We start from the raw sequence: 18,558 nt of genomic DNA, 5'->3' as shown, positions 1-18,558 counted from the left end.
AAGAATGCTGCCAGCATTATTTCAACATGGGAGTGGAAAAGAATTCTTTAAGTTCTCCATCTGAGCAATTGTAGGTGGTAAAAATTAATATCTTTTCAATAATGCTTTGTGCCATAGAAGCAGAAGCAGCTTTCAGAGCTTAACAGTATTTTTAAGATAAGACTCAGGAGAGGTTTTCTTTTTCTGACAGAACTGGGGGGAAGGAATAATAAAACCAGACCACCCAGGATTTCATCTTTTAGAAAGCCAGAGCCTTGAAATAGAACAAGTATTGTAGGTCAGGATAATTTGAGTTCACGTGCAACACCACTGACATATAAGAAACATATGCACAGAGAAACACAGATCTCTTCTATTGGAAGCCTTGAGCTCTGACCGATTAATTGTAAGAATTCTGTTCTATGCGTGACCCAACACTACCCTGAGTAATCTGGGAGGTTAAAACCCCATCAAAAAAGTAATTTGTGTGAAATACCTGTATAGATTGTATCGAATTGTAGAAACGTGGTGAGGAAGCAGAAATGTGGAAAATGAATATAACATTTATTCCAGTAAAGAAAATGTGTTCAGGTTTGGTTCAAATCACATTAATTAGGAATGGAGGCAGTCCAGCAGTTTCTCTTTTCCTCCTGAGCAGCCCATGTTAGAAAGCAGGTGTAAAGACCTTAAGAAAGGTAGGGGAAGGTGACAGACACAGTGTAATCGTACCCATTAATCTTACCGCAGAAATACTGCCCTTTAAAGAACAAAACCCATGGGGACTGTGGGTGTAAACCAAACAGAGCATTTGGTTTCGATCCTTCATTTTGTCTTATTGCACGAGAGAGGAAAAAAAAATCAACATAAAAGGACCACATAACCAATAGAAGAGCTTGTTCGATGGTATACAGTTATTTTATGAATACCTGAAAACTGAAGTGTGTTACTTCACTGTTACTAACATCTGCCTTTGAGTTTGGAGGAAATCCTCCACAAAAAGCACAGAAAGTAACTTCAGCTGATATCGTATCACAGAATGTCACAAGGCTTATAAAAGTAGTAGTCATGTGCCATTAGTCCCAAACAATGGCAGAAAATGAAGTAATCTCCATGACTAAGAAAAGCTTTTCAGTCTTACATTATTGCTAGTCGCCTACATGGAGTGCATCTGGATGTCTTCCTTTCAATCTTGAGAAATCAGAGTATGACTTTCCCAGTGTGGTTTAGTAAATATATGGAATGACAGACAACCGTTGCATGGTGGAGCTGCTTATGGTACGTATCTATTGTTTATACCATCTTGGTTACAGCCTCTGATAGAGTCAAGAGATGGAAAAAAGGAAACAAAATACATTTAAAACAAGTAATTCAGATGGTTCATTTTAACCAGAGTCTTATTACAAAGCCTGAGTAAATAGGTGAAAAGATAAGAAACTGACATTACTGAGCTACCTTCTGGTTGTCCTTGCTGCTGTCAGACAAATACAAGTATCAATACCTACAGACTAAAGCAAACATCTGACAAGCGTAGCTGTTTGTGTGCTTTTCTTGGACATCTTTTCCTTCATCCACCCTATCACAACCAGGATCATGCAAGGCACTGTGGACAAGTACAAGCCACTGTTTTGCTTTTAGTGTACAAGACTTTGATTACATCTCCATAAATATCCATGAAGCAGGAAAGGAATTTGAATTTACAGTGCCCCTAGAGAGGGATACAATGGTACTATTAATCTACAATAATTATTGCCCTACCTTGTACCTGGTAGTTTCTAGGACTTGTCATTACCCTGCTAAGTACCAGGCTAGCTCACCTCGACCTGACTAATACATAATATGTTGAAGAGAGTAAGTCAAGGTAAACTTTAAATGCCATGTTTGCATTTCTGTTTCTAACATACTCAAGAATCACAGAAAGAAACTGTCAACTCAACTTTTAACACTGTAAGAAATGAGGCTGTGTTGTGCGTTTATGTGTCCAAACTAGTACTGTTCTCCTGCCTGATAGCTTCAAAACTGAAACAACTTCTTTGCTCAGGAAGTGGTGGCCCATATCCTAGAGCAAAGTAATTCAACTTTCACTGCACTATTAAGCTCTACTGCTAAGTACTATACAGTATGATCACATCTATAACATCCCAATTAGCCGTCAACTTGTTACAGATGTAAAATGTAGGGCAATTTTATAACACCTTACAAAGCACATATTGCCATTTTATAAATATTGTGGACCACACAGCCCCTGGCAAACTTGGTAGCATCCCCAGCCCGTTCCACACAGAGCAAATTTGAGAATCAGAAACACACAAGGGATATTTACACAAGAAAAATGGCAGCTAGCTGCCAAATTAATCAGAATTAGACCTTAATTAGATGGAAAATTCAGGTCAGGATGAGATAAGAATTCAAATCTCATGGGCACCGACCAGTGTTTTATTTCTAAAGTTGGTTGTGCATTTTTAAGATAGCAGTCAAGCTGATTTCCCTTTAAGAGAAATGACTGGGCCATCAAATAAGGATAAATTGTTTTTCAGATATGCATGATGGATCTTGGTTCTGATAGAATGTTGCTCTATCCCATACTTCTAGATCTCCTATTGACGTCAGCATGGGATAGACAGAAAGATTTTTCCAAACAGGGAAATGCAGATTATTGTGGCAAATACTCTACTGGAGTCTTTGGTAACAAACCAAGTGACTATCTATAGGATGGAGAAACAAAGGAAGAAATCTACCAATCCAAACTGTGATCTGTTATAGTCACTGTCACTGAGATGAGACTCTGTCTCACTGTCTCTTTTACACTCCCAAGGCAGCAAGCAGCTGCTGTGTGCAGGAACAGTGATCCAATTCTAGAAATCTCCCAGCAACAACACTTACCCTTTGTATTCAGAGTCTCCTGGTCTCAATCGAAGTCAAATTCTACCTGCTGCTCATATGGTAACACACACTGCCTTGGAATAAAAATTATTCAGAATAAGATCAGATTATCTTAATTATCAAAATTCAAACTAATATTTTATCACTGATTTTTCCACAGGCTTTGTGTAACTTTTTCAACTCAGTATTTTTTGCATTTTGCTGTTTAAGCTATAAGCTTCTTACAGGGATAGAGGGGGGAAAAAACCCTCTTGACATAATACCATGAAATCAAAGAGCAAGCTGACTGGAAAAAACAGTTACTATATTTAAACTGCATTATCCTATGACAGAATAGCAGTTCTAAAACCTTTCCACTTTGATACAGCACACTTGCAGTATTTCAATATGTCTTAGTAGATTTCAAGTGGCTGAAACATTTTAATAACCGTAATTTAAGAGGAATAAAATAGTACTGTAGGAGGAAGAAACAATTCCCCTATTTGTCACTCATGAAAACTTGGATTTGATAGCAGCTGGGGTAGTAAGAGCGGTGAGTTTGGTGGGCTCAACCTAAGCCCCATTAGGCAATTAGCCAGTCTGTAAAAATCATGACATAATTTGGCACAATGAAGCAGAATAGTGTAACTGTCTATGTGCACTGAAAGAGATGCAGGCCTGAAATAGGAAGGTTATTGGAGGTTCAGGTGTATTGGCTCCACAAACTGGCATTTTGTGTACTGCCCTTTGGTGCTACATTTAGCTCCAGTAAAAACTATTACTCTTGTCTGCAGATTAAGCTACAAACAGTATGTTTTTGTGTACAGCAAGAGACAATTTGTATTACAACCAGTAACTCTACTGTGAATCTGCTTTGCAGCAACAGGGATGACTTAATGTTATTGCACTTTGAAGGAAAGCATCCTGCAGTCCTCTCTCAGGCCAAATTCCCATTTACTTCAATTAGTAAGCATTACAGGAACTGTTTTAAGGCTTCTGCCTGATGTGTTGGCTGCTTCTTCTAATATATTACAGTGAAAAAAAGATAATAGGCCAAATGTATGAATGGTGTACTTCCATTATGTGAATGGAATTTTCTCAAGGCCAAAGCTGGCCCATTGTGTCATGTTTCTTTCCAAGGTACCGCTCTAAGGGGATCCACTCTGAAAACAAACTGCAACTTCACAGCAAAATAAATTGGTTTCCTTCTTCCTTAAAGATGGAGAATGTAAAACTACCTACACCTGCTGGAGGTATTAGTCTCCTGGAAGCTTTCATGGTCTTGTGTTGCCTAAGGCAGAGCTGAGGTGCCACCATTCTGATTTGGGAATACTATCCCACCTTCTTTAAGAGATAAGACAATTCTAATTCTGTGTGATATCAAGTGATGCCAAAATTAGCAGGTACTGCTTCTGCTGCGGTATGTACATGGCTGTTTGTTCAGTCTGCACTACACTGTCCAGACCAAGCATCCTATCTGCAAACGTCACTCAAACATGAATCTGTCAGATCTTTAATCATTTGGAGGGTATCACCTGCAAAGAAATCCTCACACTGGTCAGCTTCCACGTATGTGGAAAGACAGGGAAGCTATTGTGAAGGAAATACAGTTTATTCTGCTCTGGAAAGACCTGTAGAATAGTCCTTAATTCAGCCATTCTTCTCTCAAAATTCACTGAGACATAACAGAACACAGGACAGAAATAAACAAAGGCAGAGCACTATGTTCAAAAGATGGGAAAAAAGGGGAAAAACCAAGTCCTCTACTCTTAATGCACAAGAAAGCAAACAGTGGAAGTGAAGTTGTCAAGCTGTAGGTGAACTAGTGAATCCCAGAGAATGCCACCAGTTCCCCAGGATTCACTAGAATGCAAACTCTATTCACTTTCCCAGCAGCATTTCCACCTGTTAACAAGTTAGACTGAAAGGACACCATATCTCCTTTATTACACACTCTGCCAAGCTCTAATTGCGCATGCCATGGTTCTGGTATGCTTAAAATAATTTTCCATAAGCCTTTTTGGAAACAGGCACAATAAGGAAACTGAGAATGACATACAAAGTATATCAGAGGGAGAAAGAACATGAAACATAACCCAGGTTTCTTTCTAATATGAGTTTGTTTTGAAAATTGCTACTGATGCTTAATTGTACTGCTCTTTTATAACGATTAAAAGTAATACTTTAAAATAGAAAGAAAATGAAAGGCAGGATTCTCAAGTCCTTTACAGGTGCTCTTGTATATGAAGGCTACTAAAATATGCTTCTGTGTAAAAACATTGCTGCGGTAAATGTATTTTGACAAAAAAAGCTTACATATATTGCAGGCTCTGTTAATGTGGTGGAGGAGAAGGAACTACTCATACAGACATACTGTGCTGTCAATGAAATATGTTAATTCAACTAGCTGGCATTATTCTGTATATAATGACTGTGGAAATGATGTATTTTTTAAATGTTGCATATACACATAATATGGGGACTGGCACGGAGTCTATCACGCAGAGGTGTCTGGAGACAGAGGTGTACATGTACATATTTGTGTGTTAGAGGACACTGAAGGTAGGTGTGGGTTATGTGGGCCCACATAGCAACAGGCATCGATCAGCAGTTTTCTTGGCATAAAGTGCGTATTTTCAAAGACATATTGTTTTGTGAGAGTATTAATTTCAAATGCCTGTGCACCTTGTGACTTCAGTTCTGTTTTGGGGATGATAGGATGATGTGCTCATAGAATACCAAGAAAAGTGTTAAAACTGGTTAAGAAACATACAGTAAACTATATGCAACTGTCATGTTGATCTCTGTAACAGTTAGGGTATGTCTATTTATGTGCAGTGTGAGGTAGTGGTTGGAGAAGCAACGTAACTGCATTCAAGCCACATGAGGCCACACTAATTAATCCTGCTGATATGCCAAGAAAATTAATATGGGAAATGCATGGAATAAGTAATTCCCATTCCTGTTACTAGATCATCAGACCTAATTCATGGATTTTCATTCAGAATGGCCCTGTGAAGTGTAGGCATGCTGTGAAGTTATCCTTATCTGAACAATGGCTAAGTACAGAGAAGTCTCTTTTAGGGCACTTGTACTTTTAATAGAAAGTATATAGGTGCCACGCATACCCTAGAAAATTGGGACTTTATATTGACTGTCCCATCTCCTTACTCCTCTTGCTAATACAGAGGTAAGACTAAGATATTTTTCTTCCAGATCAGACATTCAGTTTCTTATAGCATGGTACTGTGGGTGGTTCGTAACAGCGATGGATATGCAGATTGTATGTAGGATCTGCATTTATGTAAGCCAGCACGCATGTAGAGACCAGCTTTTATATTTGCACACGCATATACAAGAACATCACTTGGCACCGAGAGGTTTTTAAGGGAAGGTGTTTACACTGTGTACTGAACGGCTTGCGATGTGTTGTGCACCTATTGCAGGTGTCGTTACTGTCCATTGGTGCTGACCTCCCTCAGTTTGTATTGTGTTCACTGAAGTTCCTGTGAATTATGTGGTGGGGTGGCTAAATCAAGTCAGGTTTCTGTGTTCTATATTGGTTTGTGGGTCTGTGTCAGTTATCGAGATACTGCGCTGAGGCAAGCTGGTATCTCACACCACACCCGCTGCTGAAATCACACCGTGCAGTTTATACCTCCTTCTGTTATCGCTGTGCAAGCCGGGGCTGAGTGTGCGTGTCACTGTTATGCTGGCGGGGCAGCGTGTGATGGGAACAGGGGAAGTTGCGCAGAGGGCATTGCTCAGCACCAGCACAGGCCTCGTCAGAGCAGGGGCAGGACCTCTGCGGAGCGAACCCCTCTGTCCTAGCGTGAAGGCACGAAGCCCTCACTTGCCTCCTTCACCTCTGGCACACTCATGGCTGGATGAGGCTCCTGTCACGACAGGGGTAGGGACAGCCCCACACTCACCCTTTAGCTGGATGAGGTTCCTGTCACGACAGAGGCGGGGACAGCCCCACACTCACCCTTTAGCTGGACGAGGTTCCTGTCACGACAAAGGCGAGGACAGCCCCACACTCACCCTTTAGCTGGATGAGGTTCCTGTCACGACAGAGGCGGGGACAGCCCCACGCTCACCCTTTGGCTGGGATGAGGCTCCTTTCACGAGAGAGGTGGGGGCAGCCCCACACTCACCCTTCGGCTGGATGAGGCTCCCGTCACGACAGAAATGAGGGAAGTCCCCACAGTAAGGCTGAGGCTCCTGTCACGACACGCGCGGGGCAGCTCCGTGCCAAACCCCTGCGCCGGTTCACCTATCGCGACAGCTCGCACCGCGGGCGGCGGAAGGCGGGCAGCTCCCCTCAGCAGGCGCGCGCCCCCTCAGCTCCCCCGGCGGGGGTTGAGGCCGGGACAGAGGGCGGCCACGACGGTTCACGCCGGGGCAGAGGGGCGGGATAGGGGCCACCCCACCTGCGGGCCTCTCCCACTGCGGAGCGAAAGCGCTTCCGCTGCCGCCGCATGAGGTCTGCATCACCCGCCTCCGCCTCCTCCGAGCCGAGGGCGGGCGGGCGGGCGGCCTCGCTGCGCAGGGCCGCGCCAGGAGCCGCTGCCACCGCCTCAGCCCTGCGGGGCGGAGCCGCTCCTTCGCCCCGCCCCGCGCCGCGAGCCCCGCCAATGAGCGGCGTCCACATGCCGCGCCGGCGAGAGGGGCCCGGGCGGCCCAGCTCCCCTGAAATACATTAGAGCAGCCGCCGCCGGTGCGCGACGGGAGCGAGCGGCGAGTCCGGAGCAAGGGGGGGCGAACATAGCCCGAGCCGCGACGGAGACAGCGGCCTAGGGCTGGCTGAGGGGGAGGATCGGGCTGCTTGAGGGGAGGGGGCGATTCCGACCCTTCCCGGTGGAGGCGAGAGGCGGGCGGAGGGGCACCTACGCCTTTTTCTACCCACCCCGCCTCTGGAGCCGGGCGCGGTGAGGCGTGCCGTGCCGTGCCGTTATCGTCCTCCGCGGGGGCGGCTCGGAGCCCGGGGAGGCGAACGGAGAGGCCGCTCGGTCACCTGGACGCGGCCCATCCCCGCGCAGGCACCCGCCGCACGCCCGCGCCCCTGAGGCGACAGCGGCTCCGGAGGCCCGAGCTCTCCTCAGCTGCCCGCCCGGAGCTGGGGGGTGCCTGAAGCCCCGCTCATCCCCACCGGAGAGGCCGCTCGGCTCCCTCGGAGGGTGTGTGGGGTGGGAGGGGGGCGAGGGCTTTTTTTTTCCCGGTTCCTTCCCCCCCCCCTTTTTTTTTTTCCTTTTTCTCCTTTTTTTAATCTTTTAAGTATATTTTTCTCCCCCTCCCTCCTCGACCTCCCTCAGGAAGCGCTGAGGTGGGCTCGGGTGCTCCTCTCAGTCGCGGGAGGGGGTCTATGCTGATAGCACGGGGGTGGTGGGGCAGAGAGCGAGGGGCTGAGGAGGGGGCTCGCCGCCGCGCCCGCTGAGGAGGAAGAGGCGAGGCACCATTTGCTGCTCCCTGCCCCAGCCATGGAGAACGCGCACACAAAGACTGTGGAGGAAGTTTTGGCTTATTTCGGGGTCAACGAAAGCACTGGGCTCAGCCTGGAGCAAGTCAAGAAGCTGAAGGAGAAATGGGGCTCCAATGGTAGGTGAACCGGCCCGCGCCGCCGCCTCCCTCCCGCCGCGGGGATGCTGTCGCTGGCACTCGTCGTCTTCCCCCTCTCTTCTCCTCCATCCCTTTTCTCTTTTAAGCTCATCCTTCCCGGGGCCCTCTTTGGAGGCCTAAACGTGTGTGTATTTGCGAAGCCGGCATCTCTTACAGGACCCGGAATAGGAGCGAGGGAGAGAAGATGGCTGACTTGAACTCCACCTCGTGGGTTTCTTTCATACCCCGAGCTCACAGGGCTGCTTTGGGAAGGAGGATGTCACCTCCGTTTCCTTTCACCTTAACGCTGGGAAATCTTCTTCCAGTCTGAAATGAAGCCCTGTGGGTTGTTTATTTATGATTTTAATGTGGGTTTCGTCCGTCTTGACCTTCATTTTCCCCTCCTTTTCAGTGCCTTTCCGTCCCTTATTTTACATTCTTCTCTCGAGTCGGCGGGGCACAGAATTCGGCCGATGTTTCTTTTTTTTTTCCCCGTAATCCTTGCTGCTTGGCCTTCCCAGTCCCTTTTGAACTCCAATACTGTTGTACCAAACTGGAAAGCTATGAGGAAATTATACGGTGGGCATTTTTTAGCTTTAACACTGCTTTTTTTGCCTCTTGGAATTACTAAATCTAGTTGTAAGGAAATGGAAGGGAGAGCAGAAATAAGAAAATGCCCTTAAAATGGAGGAAAGAATCTGAAATATCTTTAGCCAAGTTTGTTGTTTGGTTTTGTTTTTTTTTTAAGTGAATGTGGAAGAAAACCTTTGTCAGAAAGCGTTAGAAAAGCGTTTTGAGCCTTTGACCCTTTGTGTGCAGCAACAGCACTAGTCCCACAGCTGGCTGGAGTGATGACTTGGCTGAATTGTAACCCTTGGCACATTCCGGCTAACCTCTAAGTGTGTTAAAACGCAAACCCATCAGGCCTATTCAGATGCTTTAATGAAAAGAGGCACCTTAATGAGGCTTTCAGTATGTCTGTCAAATCCAACCCAGTTGAGTGTGCAAACCAGGAATGATACCTAGTGGATGCCTTGCAATGCTCTCTAATGTGTTTCTCCAATGATCTCTTTTCTTTGACATGCTTCCTGGAAAAATCTTCCACTGACAGAGTTACCAGCAGAGGAGGGTAAGTGTGTTCATGAAATCTGCTAGTTCTTGTTGATAATTCATCCTTTTTTAAATGTACACAACTAAATGGCTTTGTTACATATTGCAGGAAAAACCTTACTCGAGCTTGTGATTGAACAGTTTGAAGACTTACTAGTTAGAATTCTGTTGCTGGCAGCTTGCATATCTTTTGTAAGTATGATTTTTTTTCATTTCATAGGCATTCTGTATTGCAGAATGACAATGTGTAGGAGCTGTATGTACTCGAGTTACTCTTTCTCAAAAGGTAGAAGTATACGATACAAAGTAAATCGTGATCATTTAAATCAGTTGCTTTGTGCAGAGGTTTCCATATGCTAGAAACCAAAATTTCAGGGGATCTCATTGCATGAGTCATGAGTACGTAACCACACTTGACAGGTATTTTAAAAAGTGCTTCTCATTCAACCCAGTTTGCTTATTTGAGGTGGGATTTCCCAATGCTCTTGTTGGCTTTGAAAACTAACCTTGAGTAAGTGTTTAACTGGACATTCTTCTTCCCTTTGGGTTAATCGTTATCAAGCTCAATGTATAATCATTGGAAGACATTTTTGGATGCAGTGCAGACTGTAAATAGAATTTACATGGCGAATATTCCAGTTGCCTTCCCTTCCTGATAATAGCAAGGTGACAGTTGTTGCTTTTGACAGTGACAAGAATGATGACGGCTGTGATGGCACCATTGTTGACCAAATTTGGTAACTGACCTTTGAATAGTCTAGTCATTTAAATGGACATCTTGCTTTACATACAGGATTAAAAGAATAAGAACAATTTTGGCTTTTTTAATTTTAAAAGCATTTTTATGCAATCTTTTTACCTAATGGGTAAAGGGTATGTGTTTGCTGAAAAACTGAAAAGGAAGATAAAGGTTACATGCAGAAGGAAGATGAAGGCTGTATGTCCTGGGGAGCTGGACAACAGAAATAGAAGTGTGCAGGGCATTAAATTGCTTAGGTAGGAGTAAAAGTTTATAGTAGACTTTGCCCTGGAGTTGTAATTAACTACTTAAGAAAAAATAAATGCTGCAGCTCTCGGGGGGAGTGGAAATTGTGGTGACCCTTTAGCTAAGGGCAAACTAATTAGGATGGTCAGAGGAGAATGTTTGATGGGGGAGGGTTGCTCTGTTGTGGCTGCTGCAGCACATGCTGTATTGCTCTTCCTCCACCAAGAAAGGCTTCAGCTATCCCCACACTGACACTTCTCAAAGCGCTTCGGGTTTTGGTATGCATGTACCATCACCAGTTGAGCATTGGTCTTGACCATGGAGACGGATGTGCTTTACTCACTCTTCTGTTTCCTGGGGAGTAAATCAGGCTGGCTGTAGAAAATTGAATGAACAGGTCATTCAAAAGATTTTTTTTTTTTTTCCTCTTCTTTCCCATTTTCCCCTCCCAGAGGGTAAGAAGGGGATGTATTTCTGTACCTGAAGAGGCGTGACTTTCATCTCATGAGATAAATGGTAGTGCAGAAGCCAAAATACATTATGTGGTTTTCTTAGAGCCAAATAAGTGGAAAGTCAAATTCACCAAATTTTAAGCTTTTGTTGTTGAATCTGAGTAAGTGCAATACCAGACTGACAGAGGTCATAGAATGTGCACTGCCAAGCCCTCTTTGAAAACTTGATTAGTATCTGGATTCAGTTGCTTTTTTCAGGATGCTTAATTTTACTGCCTAATTAAGAGGAGGCTGTATTTTAATGGAGTGTGGGATAGATTTGGGTTCTGTGCAAGTGGCATGCTATATGACCTTGGGCTACTGCTCTGCCTTTTCTGTCTCCTATTTGAGAGCTACAGATACCCACTATAAATTGATGTTAGTAGCAAAGATTTTCTTTTGATGAAATGTTAATAAAAAATACGATTTTAGTACTTTAAAAAACTTTATTTCTGGCTTTTTCCTTGCTCAGAAGATGATCATTTATTGTCTGTATGGGAAAGAGCATCTTGAAAGTGTATAGATCACCGTTGTTTTGCACTGTGGAAGCTTTTCTGGTGACTGTGTTGTGATCATAAATGATGCTGGATTTTTTACTATTGTGAGTAGCTGCACAGAAAAAGCTATTTTAAACAGAGGTCTGCGTTAGACTTTTGTGCAGAAACATCCCCTCTTACATACAACATAAATTTCTTTGTTCAAAGTGCCTTTTGTGTCCTCTACTCCCACACCCCCTGTCAGGTATGTGTCAGTAAAATAAATCAGACTAACAGCTGAATCTGTGTCACCGTGGCTGATTGGAGGGGTCATATGCTGCGTGTTTGTTGGCTGTAGACACTATGTTCTGTGTTCCAAGTTGGAACTGCTGTTACAGATGTGTCTAGTTAGTAGAAGCCTTAAGTATGGCTTTTGAAGAGAAACATAAATAATTTCTTATGGTGAGTAAATAGATCTGTGTATAGGCTTGGACTTTGTCTCAAGTGTTCTATGAAGCCTATAGAGAAGTAAACCTGTAGAGTGTATCTCGGCGATTCAAGGGCCTTCACAGCCTGACTCTGCATGCAAGTAAAAGGATGTTTAATTTTCCATGAACTATGGCTTTTAATTCTTGCTGCTTGTGTAGCATGTACTCAGATCTACACTATTTACATAAAAGAACAGCTTGCTTTGCTGTGTAAATGACAAGTTGCAAGATGTTAATGGTGCATCTGATGTACAGTTTTTCTTTGGTGAAGTATATATGCTTTAAAGAGTGAGTGTATGCTTAACTGTGCAGTCTTATCTTTGGACTTCACATAGAATGAATTTTCTTCTACAAGGTGCAGCGTAGACTACGAACTTTACCCAAACCTGAATTATTAATACAGCATCCTAAGAGCTTTGTGATTGTTCTGGGAATGTTTTCTAGCAGTGGATATCCATGTTTAGATTAAAACAATATATTGTGATTTAGTCCAGAGATGATTATAAACTGTAAATTAGCTGGAGTATAACCTAATCTATGTTAAAAGGTGAGCAAAGATACTCTTAGAGGAAGTAAGGTGTGCCGCAGAAATGTGCAGGCTGTGCCCTGAAATCACCCTAAAACCTACCTGTTAAGGTCAGTAGCAATGAGTATGTGGCGCAACCTAAAGATTGCTGTGGAACATTACACTGACATGCTTTCAGCTAAACTCAGATTACTTAATAGCAGCTGAGATACCAGCTCATGGGGTGAGGAGTGATTAAAGCTGTGACAAGAGATTGTGATTCCATTTTACTTTGTAAAAATCAAACTGTGGGTGCTATGTATCTTTTTCATTTCCTTATTGTTACACTAAACACAGGAACGTGTTTATTTTCAGAAATCCAGAGTAGCATATCTTTGGGTGCTGTTAACCTGCTAACCTGGTAAAATTCTTGTACTTACATGTGTGGTCAAACTCTCTTGGCTTGTTTTTTTGATTGTTTCCTCTTTTTTCCGCCTCTCCTTGGGTAGCAGATAAAAATCTCTACTGAAAATTGACCTAAAACTGAGAGCTTTTTCTGTAGTAGTTCCTGGTGTTCAGAATAAATGTCATGGAACAAGTATTAGGACTACTGAAATAGTTTGCAAGTGCTTAATTTTAAGCTAACATGTATTCAAAAGAGAAAACACTGAAAGAGAAGTTTCTGAGTAGTAGTTTTTACTCTGTCCAAAAAGTCTCAATTCACAGTATCCTGTGAGAAGAAAGCTTTTAAAAGCAGTCCATAGTTTTACATGACCTGCTTTAATTAGTCCGGGGCTCCTTTCTGTTAGGATGAGGTCTTGCGCGCCCAGCCTGCTTCTAAGTTTCCATTGTCAAAAGGAAAACCAAACAAATACCCTTGTTACGTTGCTGACAACAAACTGTTTGCTTTTCCTCTGTTAGCGGTAAGCGGGTACAGCCTGCTGGGCAACCCAGCTCTGTCTTCAAACTTCCATTCTTTAATTCTGTTTGTTCCTTAATGGTAAGTAGTCATCTAAGGCAACTTGCCTCCATAGCTTACCTGAAAATACAGACATAATTTACCTTGTAGAAATGCAGAAAGCTGCAGGGACACTGCTGTTCTAGCTGTTTGCATCAGTAGCTATCTCATTGCTGGTTGCCTTCTGCATTGTACCTCTGCCCCCTTTTTCCCAATAACCAAACTTAAGTGCCATTTGCCTGTCATTGTGTATAGTATCTTGCAGGTTAACCGCATTAGGCTTTGATTAAAATAGACTTCTGCAAGCCATAGCTCTAGCAACCCTAAAGCAAATATGCTGAATGAAAGCTGCTGCTGAGATTGGCTGTTTGTATGGGACTTCTATGTCTGAAGTTTCTCCTTATGTTTTCAGACTTGCATTTCTCTTGAGCAATTTTCTTACTCTTTCCCCACCAAGCCACTCTTTTAAGCTTAAATGCATGCCAGCTTTACTTACTGACCATACTGTCTGAACAGTACATTGGAGATCAATGACCTGGAAATGAAGCTGTTCTGCATGTGAGTCTTAAAGTGATAAGGGCAGAAATATGATGGGGCCCTTCTGAGTAGTAGTCAAATAAAAGATCTCTTGCTGTAAACCTCTCCAGGGTCTTAAAAGTATACTGGTGGAAACTTTGACAAGGACTCAGTGCCTTTGACAAGAGTTGTCTGGTCTCTACCAGGCTTCAGCATATGATCTGTTGTTACTAGAAACACTTAGTTAAATACTTTTATTCCTCGTTCTTTTTCTTTGGGTTTTACTATGGTTTTGTTTTTACTTCAGGCTGCTGTAAAATAATAAACCTCATCTGTTACAGTAGTGCATGTTATATATCACTAGTATCCTAAATGTAGTGTTAAAATAGCTGTAATCTGCTATGACAAACCCAAGAACTCGCAATGTATTCTGTTATTTCTATGACTATATTTTCTAAAACATTCTAGAGCTAGAGTTTAGGTCATTCCACCACTAGTAATTGCATGGAAACCTTTTAGGGGAGAAATATGTTGCTGCCTTCCAGCATTAATTAGGTACTTCATTTTAATCTGGTCATAGATTGATAATTTTGCCAAAAAAACCCAAATATCTTAACAATCAGATCTGTACTGTCGGGATCTCTAAGCTGAGTTCATGTGTTCTTTTTGAAATAACGGCTTATTGAAAGAAAAGATCCCTTGAAAACTTAATTTTGGTTCTCCTTGACATACTTGGATCTTTCCGTCCTTGTACCTACTTTCCTTACCTCTTACAGTTGCAGGCTTTCTCAGTGTTATTTTATAAGACATGTGGTCTTCAGTCTGAAAGGATTATGTTTTAGTGTTGTGTAAAGCAGATATTTTATTGCAGGTGCCTTGTAGGTGCCTGCTCTGTTACAAACATCACAATGATCAAATTTACTTACTTTGTTGGAAGCAAAATAGACTCTGCAGAGTTCCAATAAAGAAAGGGAGGGGAGAAACAGATACTGAGCAGCTTTCCTGATGGCAGTGTGTGACCTTGTTATATGCTAAGGAAACTGGAAATGTATCATTAGCCTTTTGTGTAGCTACACAGGAGGCAGCAGTGCTGGTGCAGAGTAAAAGCTGTCCATGAAATAAAGGGTAATGCATGAAGACTGTGGCATAGACTGTACGACTGCTCTAGCAGGTCAAATGGCTAAAGGTGTTACTGGGGATTGGAGATAAGTGGTGTGGGAGGAGGGAAGAAATACTGCGATGTAGGGAGTGTAAGAGATCCTAACTAAATCCCTTCTCCAGAGGGATTACACAGACCCTTAACATGTTCTGTTGCCAGTTGGAAAGTTTCAATCTTATTAATCATAACCTGGATCTTATAAGTTGATCCTTTTTGTAATAAAAATCTGTTGTTGCGTTGCATTTGCATGACAGTCTGTTTTCTGCTTGAGGCTTTCATGCTGCTTCTCCTTCCCTTTAACATCCTGGAGTGTTTCACAATTGAGCAATAGCTCTGAGCAGCATGTTGGTGGAATTATGGCGCTCGCTTTAGTAACGGTTTGCTCGCTGCAGTCTTCTAGTGATTCAGAGTGCTGTTGCCTGACTACCAGCCCTAATTATCTCAACACGTTGTTCCTATTTACTGTCACTTTCCAGGCTTCCTATTGCTCAACATGTTGATGAAAAAGCTCTTCCTCTCTGGTCATATAAGTTTGACTTTCAGTAGTGACAGAACACTGCAGAAGCCCTGACACATCCCCACTCAAATCAAGTGAATGGCAGAAGGCTAAAACTAGAGTGTCATTCTAAAGCAAAAGAACTGAAATAAAACGTGGAGCCTTTCAAGCAAGTCTTCAAGTTGATTTACTTTTTTAAAATCTTTAAAATCCAGTTTTGGGTTTTACCAGCTACTCCGCTCAGAATTCAACTTCAGATGTAACTATATAATTCATTTAGGTGCTTCAATAAGACACTGCTTATGTTTAAATAAGTAAATACTTATTTTTCATATCTGTTCCACTTAAAGCTGTTTCCATTTGTGTGTCTGAGTTATCGGTAAAGAACAATTAACTTGGTTAAAATTCAAATTCTGCAAAGTTTTAGTATTCTGAGTAGTCAGACTAATTCGTCTGTAGCTGTTGTCACAACTTCTGCTTTCATTTGTGAAGCAAAAGTAGTAATACATTACCCAGATAAATAGCTTGCTCCTTTAAAAGAAGAGCAGCCTTGGAAATAAACTCTGTACTACTTACTAAAGATTCTCTTTCTCCTTTTTCCCTGCATATTGCCAGCGCATTCATGAACTACAGAGCTACAACTTGGAAGATTGAGGGGTTTCCAGAATTACTCAACTGAAACTTCCCGGGTTTCAAGTTTGCAAGGTGTCTGTGTAAATCCTTTAGTAATTTAAGTCATTGTGTTTCTCTTCCAGGTCCTGGCCTGGTTTGAAGAGGGTGAAGAAACAATCACAGCATTTGTAGAGCCTTTTGTAATCTTACTCATCTTAGTAGCTAATGCGATCGTGGGAGTGTGGCAGGTATGCAGCTATTTTTACAATGTCAAATCTCAAATGTTTAGGGTTTTCTTGGTTTAAGAGGAAGGACTATACAATGTAGTGTCAGGTGCCTCATACAATGCAAGTAATCTGTGTTACTAACTTTAGATTTCTGAGAGTCAACATACCATAAAACTTGTGCACAGAAAGTGTTGACTTAAAAGTAAAATGAAAGCTTCAGAAGTATTGCCAAAGAGGCAAAGTGCCCATCGGTGTGTTTGGCCCCACACTGGTGAACACGTGGACGGGGTAGTCCAGAATGGAGGAAATAAGTTAAGTCTTGCAAAGCCAAACAATTGAATCGGCTTGCAACAAAGGGAGTTTGTCCCAGCTAAGAAGCAAAGGATGGAACACTTGTAATCTAGTTTCTTCTCTTTCCTCTGGAGATAAGTGCTGTGTTTTAGTACATTTATTAATACATTAATAGTGTTAATTCTTCCTATTCAATTACCATTGTGCTACTAAATGTACATCAAAAGGCTGCGTGGCTGTCAAAAGGCAGAAGCTTCTTCTACATACCATGGAATTTCTCCTTCATTATCAGCTGTGATATCAATCAGATGGTTTTTTATAAATCATACAGGCAGTAATACCAGTAACACATTTTAACACTGCTTGAGATGCCAGAACAAAATTGTTCATAGAACTTGAGGTTACTATTTTGATCGCTTCAGGCAGGGTATGTTTTTATTAGAATTGTTTTTCTACAGATAAAAGGTTTTCTAGGATTTTTAGGGTAATTCAGGTTCTTTGTAAGTTTGGTTTTGGTGGTTGGTTGGCTGGTGTTAATGTGATAGTTACTTGCTATCTTAGCACATTAGGTTTCATGCTTAAAATGTGAACCTGTCAAAAAAAAAAACCTCAAAAAATTAAGAGGAGGAGCCCTATTAACAGGTTAAAACATGTTAGAGAGGAACCTACACACTGCAAGCCACCAGAAAGGGCAGTGAGTGGCATTACTGCACACTCGTATGCTCTGCTCTGTGCTAGCCCAAGCAAGCTGCCTAACTTGTGCACAAGAAGACTAACCCTGGAAAAACTCCATTATTAGCAGCTTGCTGTGCGACTGCTAGAGCTGGTATGGAGGGAAGAGATACAGTCAATTGGGAGATGACAGCATTGCCCCTTAAGTGTCATTTCCTATTCAAATCTTTATGAAGCAATTGTGCAAGAATTAATCTTTAACTTGAAACTTTGAGTTACAATTCTGCATGTAGTAACTTTAAATATGAAATGTAAGGTAAAGCTATCTGTATAGTTTGAGAATCTTCATTTGGAGTTGTATACCTCGTTGTAGGAAATAACCAGTCTTTCTTTTCAGACATGATAGTGTACAAAGAAAATATATACATATATATATACACACACATGCAGTGAATGGAATTGTGAAACAATTGCTGTAGAGCTTAAATGACTCATTCCCTTGACTTAATGGGCATGGAAAATGAGTCTCAGTACATAGTCTCCACCCATAAATGTATCTGTTTCTACAGGTACTGGATGTGAGCAACTGAGTCATTGCCTTAGATCTGCCCTCCTCAACCTTTCCTCTCACATGCGCTTTTCCCAAAGTGCCGTCTGTTAGTACTTTGGTGATCAGCAAGATAGTCTTAACTACCATAACATCAAGCAACAAGCTGAACAAAGGGGTATAGTCTAACACACTGAGCTGGCTGTCCCAGCTGAATCATCGCATTGTTCAGGTTGGGAAAGACCTCTAAGATCATCGAGTCCAATCGCTAGCCCAGCGCTGGCAGGTCCACCACTAGACCCTGTCCATAAGTGCCACATCTACATGTCTTTTCAACATCTCCAAGGATGTGGTAACTCAGCTACTTCCCTGGGCAGCCTGTGCCAGTGCTTGGCAATCCTTTTGGTGAAGAAGGTTTTCCTAATGTCCAATCTAAACTTGCCCTGGTGCAACTTTAAGGCTGTTGCCTCTTCTGCTATGACTTGTTACCTGGGATAAGTGACCAACACCCACCTAGCTGCAACCTCCTTGCTAGTGCAGCCCTTGATTTCTGTAAGTAAGCAAAATTCAGTAGTGTTAGTCCACTCCA

The 18,558-nt window shown here is 42.5% G+C and overlaps 1 protein-coding gene across 2 annotated transcripts in view; it reads left to right on the top strand.

The window, feature by feature from the left end:
- Positions 1-8,124: 8,124 nt before the first annotated feature.
- ATP2A2 (ATPase sarcoplasmic/endoplasmic reticulum Ca2+ transporting 2) overlaps positions 8,125-18,558 on the top strand; it is a 44,886-nt gene continuing 34,452 nt past the window's right edge. The window contains exons 1-4 of one of the 2 annotated variants that reach the window (XR_009966150.1): positions 8,125-8,436; positions 9,548-9,565; positions 9,656-9,738; positions 16,376-16,480. Coding sequence is in view for 1 of the 2 variants with exons in the window: in XM_062625901.1 (XP_062481885.1) it covers positions 8,319-8,436; positions 9,548-9,565; positions 9,656-9,738; positions 16,376-16,480 (324 nt within the window). In the remaining variant the exon portion in view is untranslated. The remainder of the gene's footprint in view (positions 8,437-9,547; positions 9,566-9,655; positions 9,739-16,375; positions 16,481-18,558) is intronic. The other variant, XM_062625901.1, reaches the window with a different exon arrangement.

This window comes from Pezoporus occidentalis, unplaced genomic scaffold, assembly GCF_034315485.1.
Source record: "Pezoporus occidentalis ecotype Australia unplaced genomic scaffold, CSIRO_AGI_Poc_V1 ctg284, whole genome shotgun sequence".
Classification (NCBI taxonomy): domain Eukaryota; kingdom Metazoa; phylum Chordata; class Aves; order Psittaciformes; family Psittacidae; genus Pezoporus; species Pezoporus occidentalis.
The sequence above is the reverse complement of the archived record's forward strand: the minus strand, read 5'-3'. Positions and strand labels throughout refer to the sequence as shown.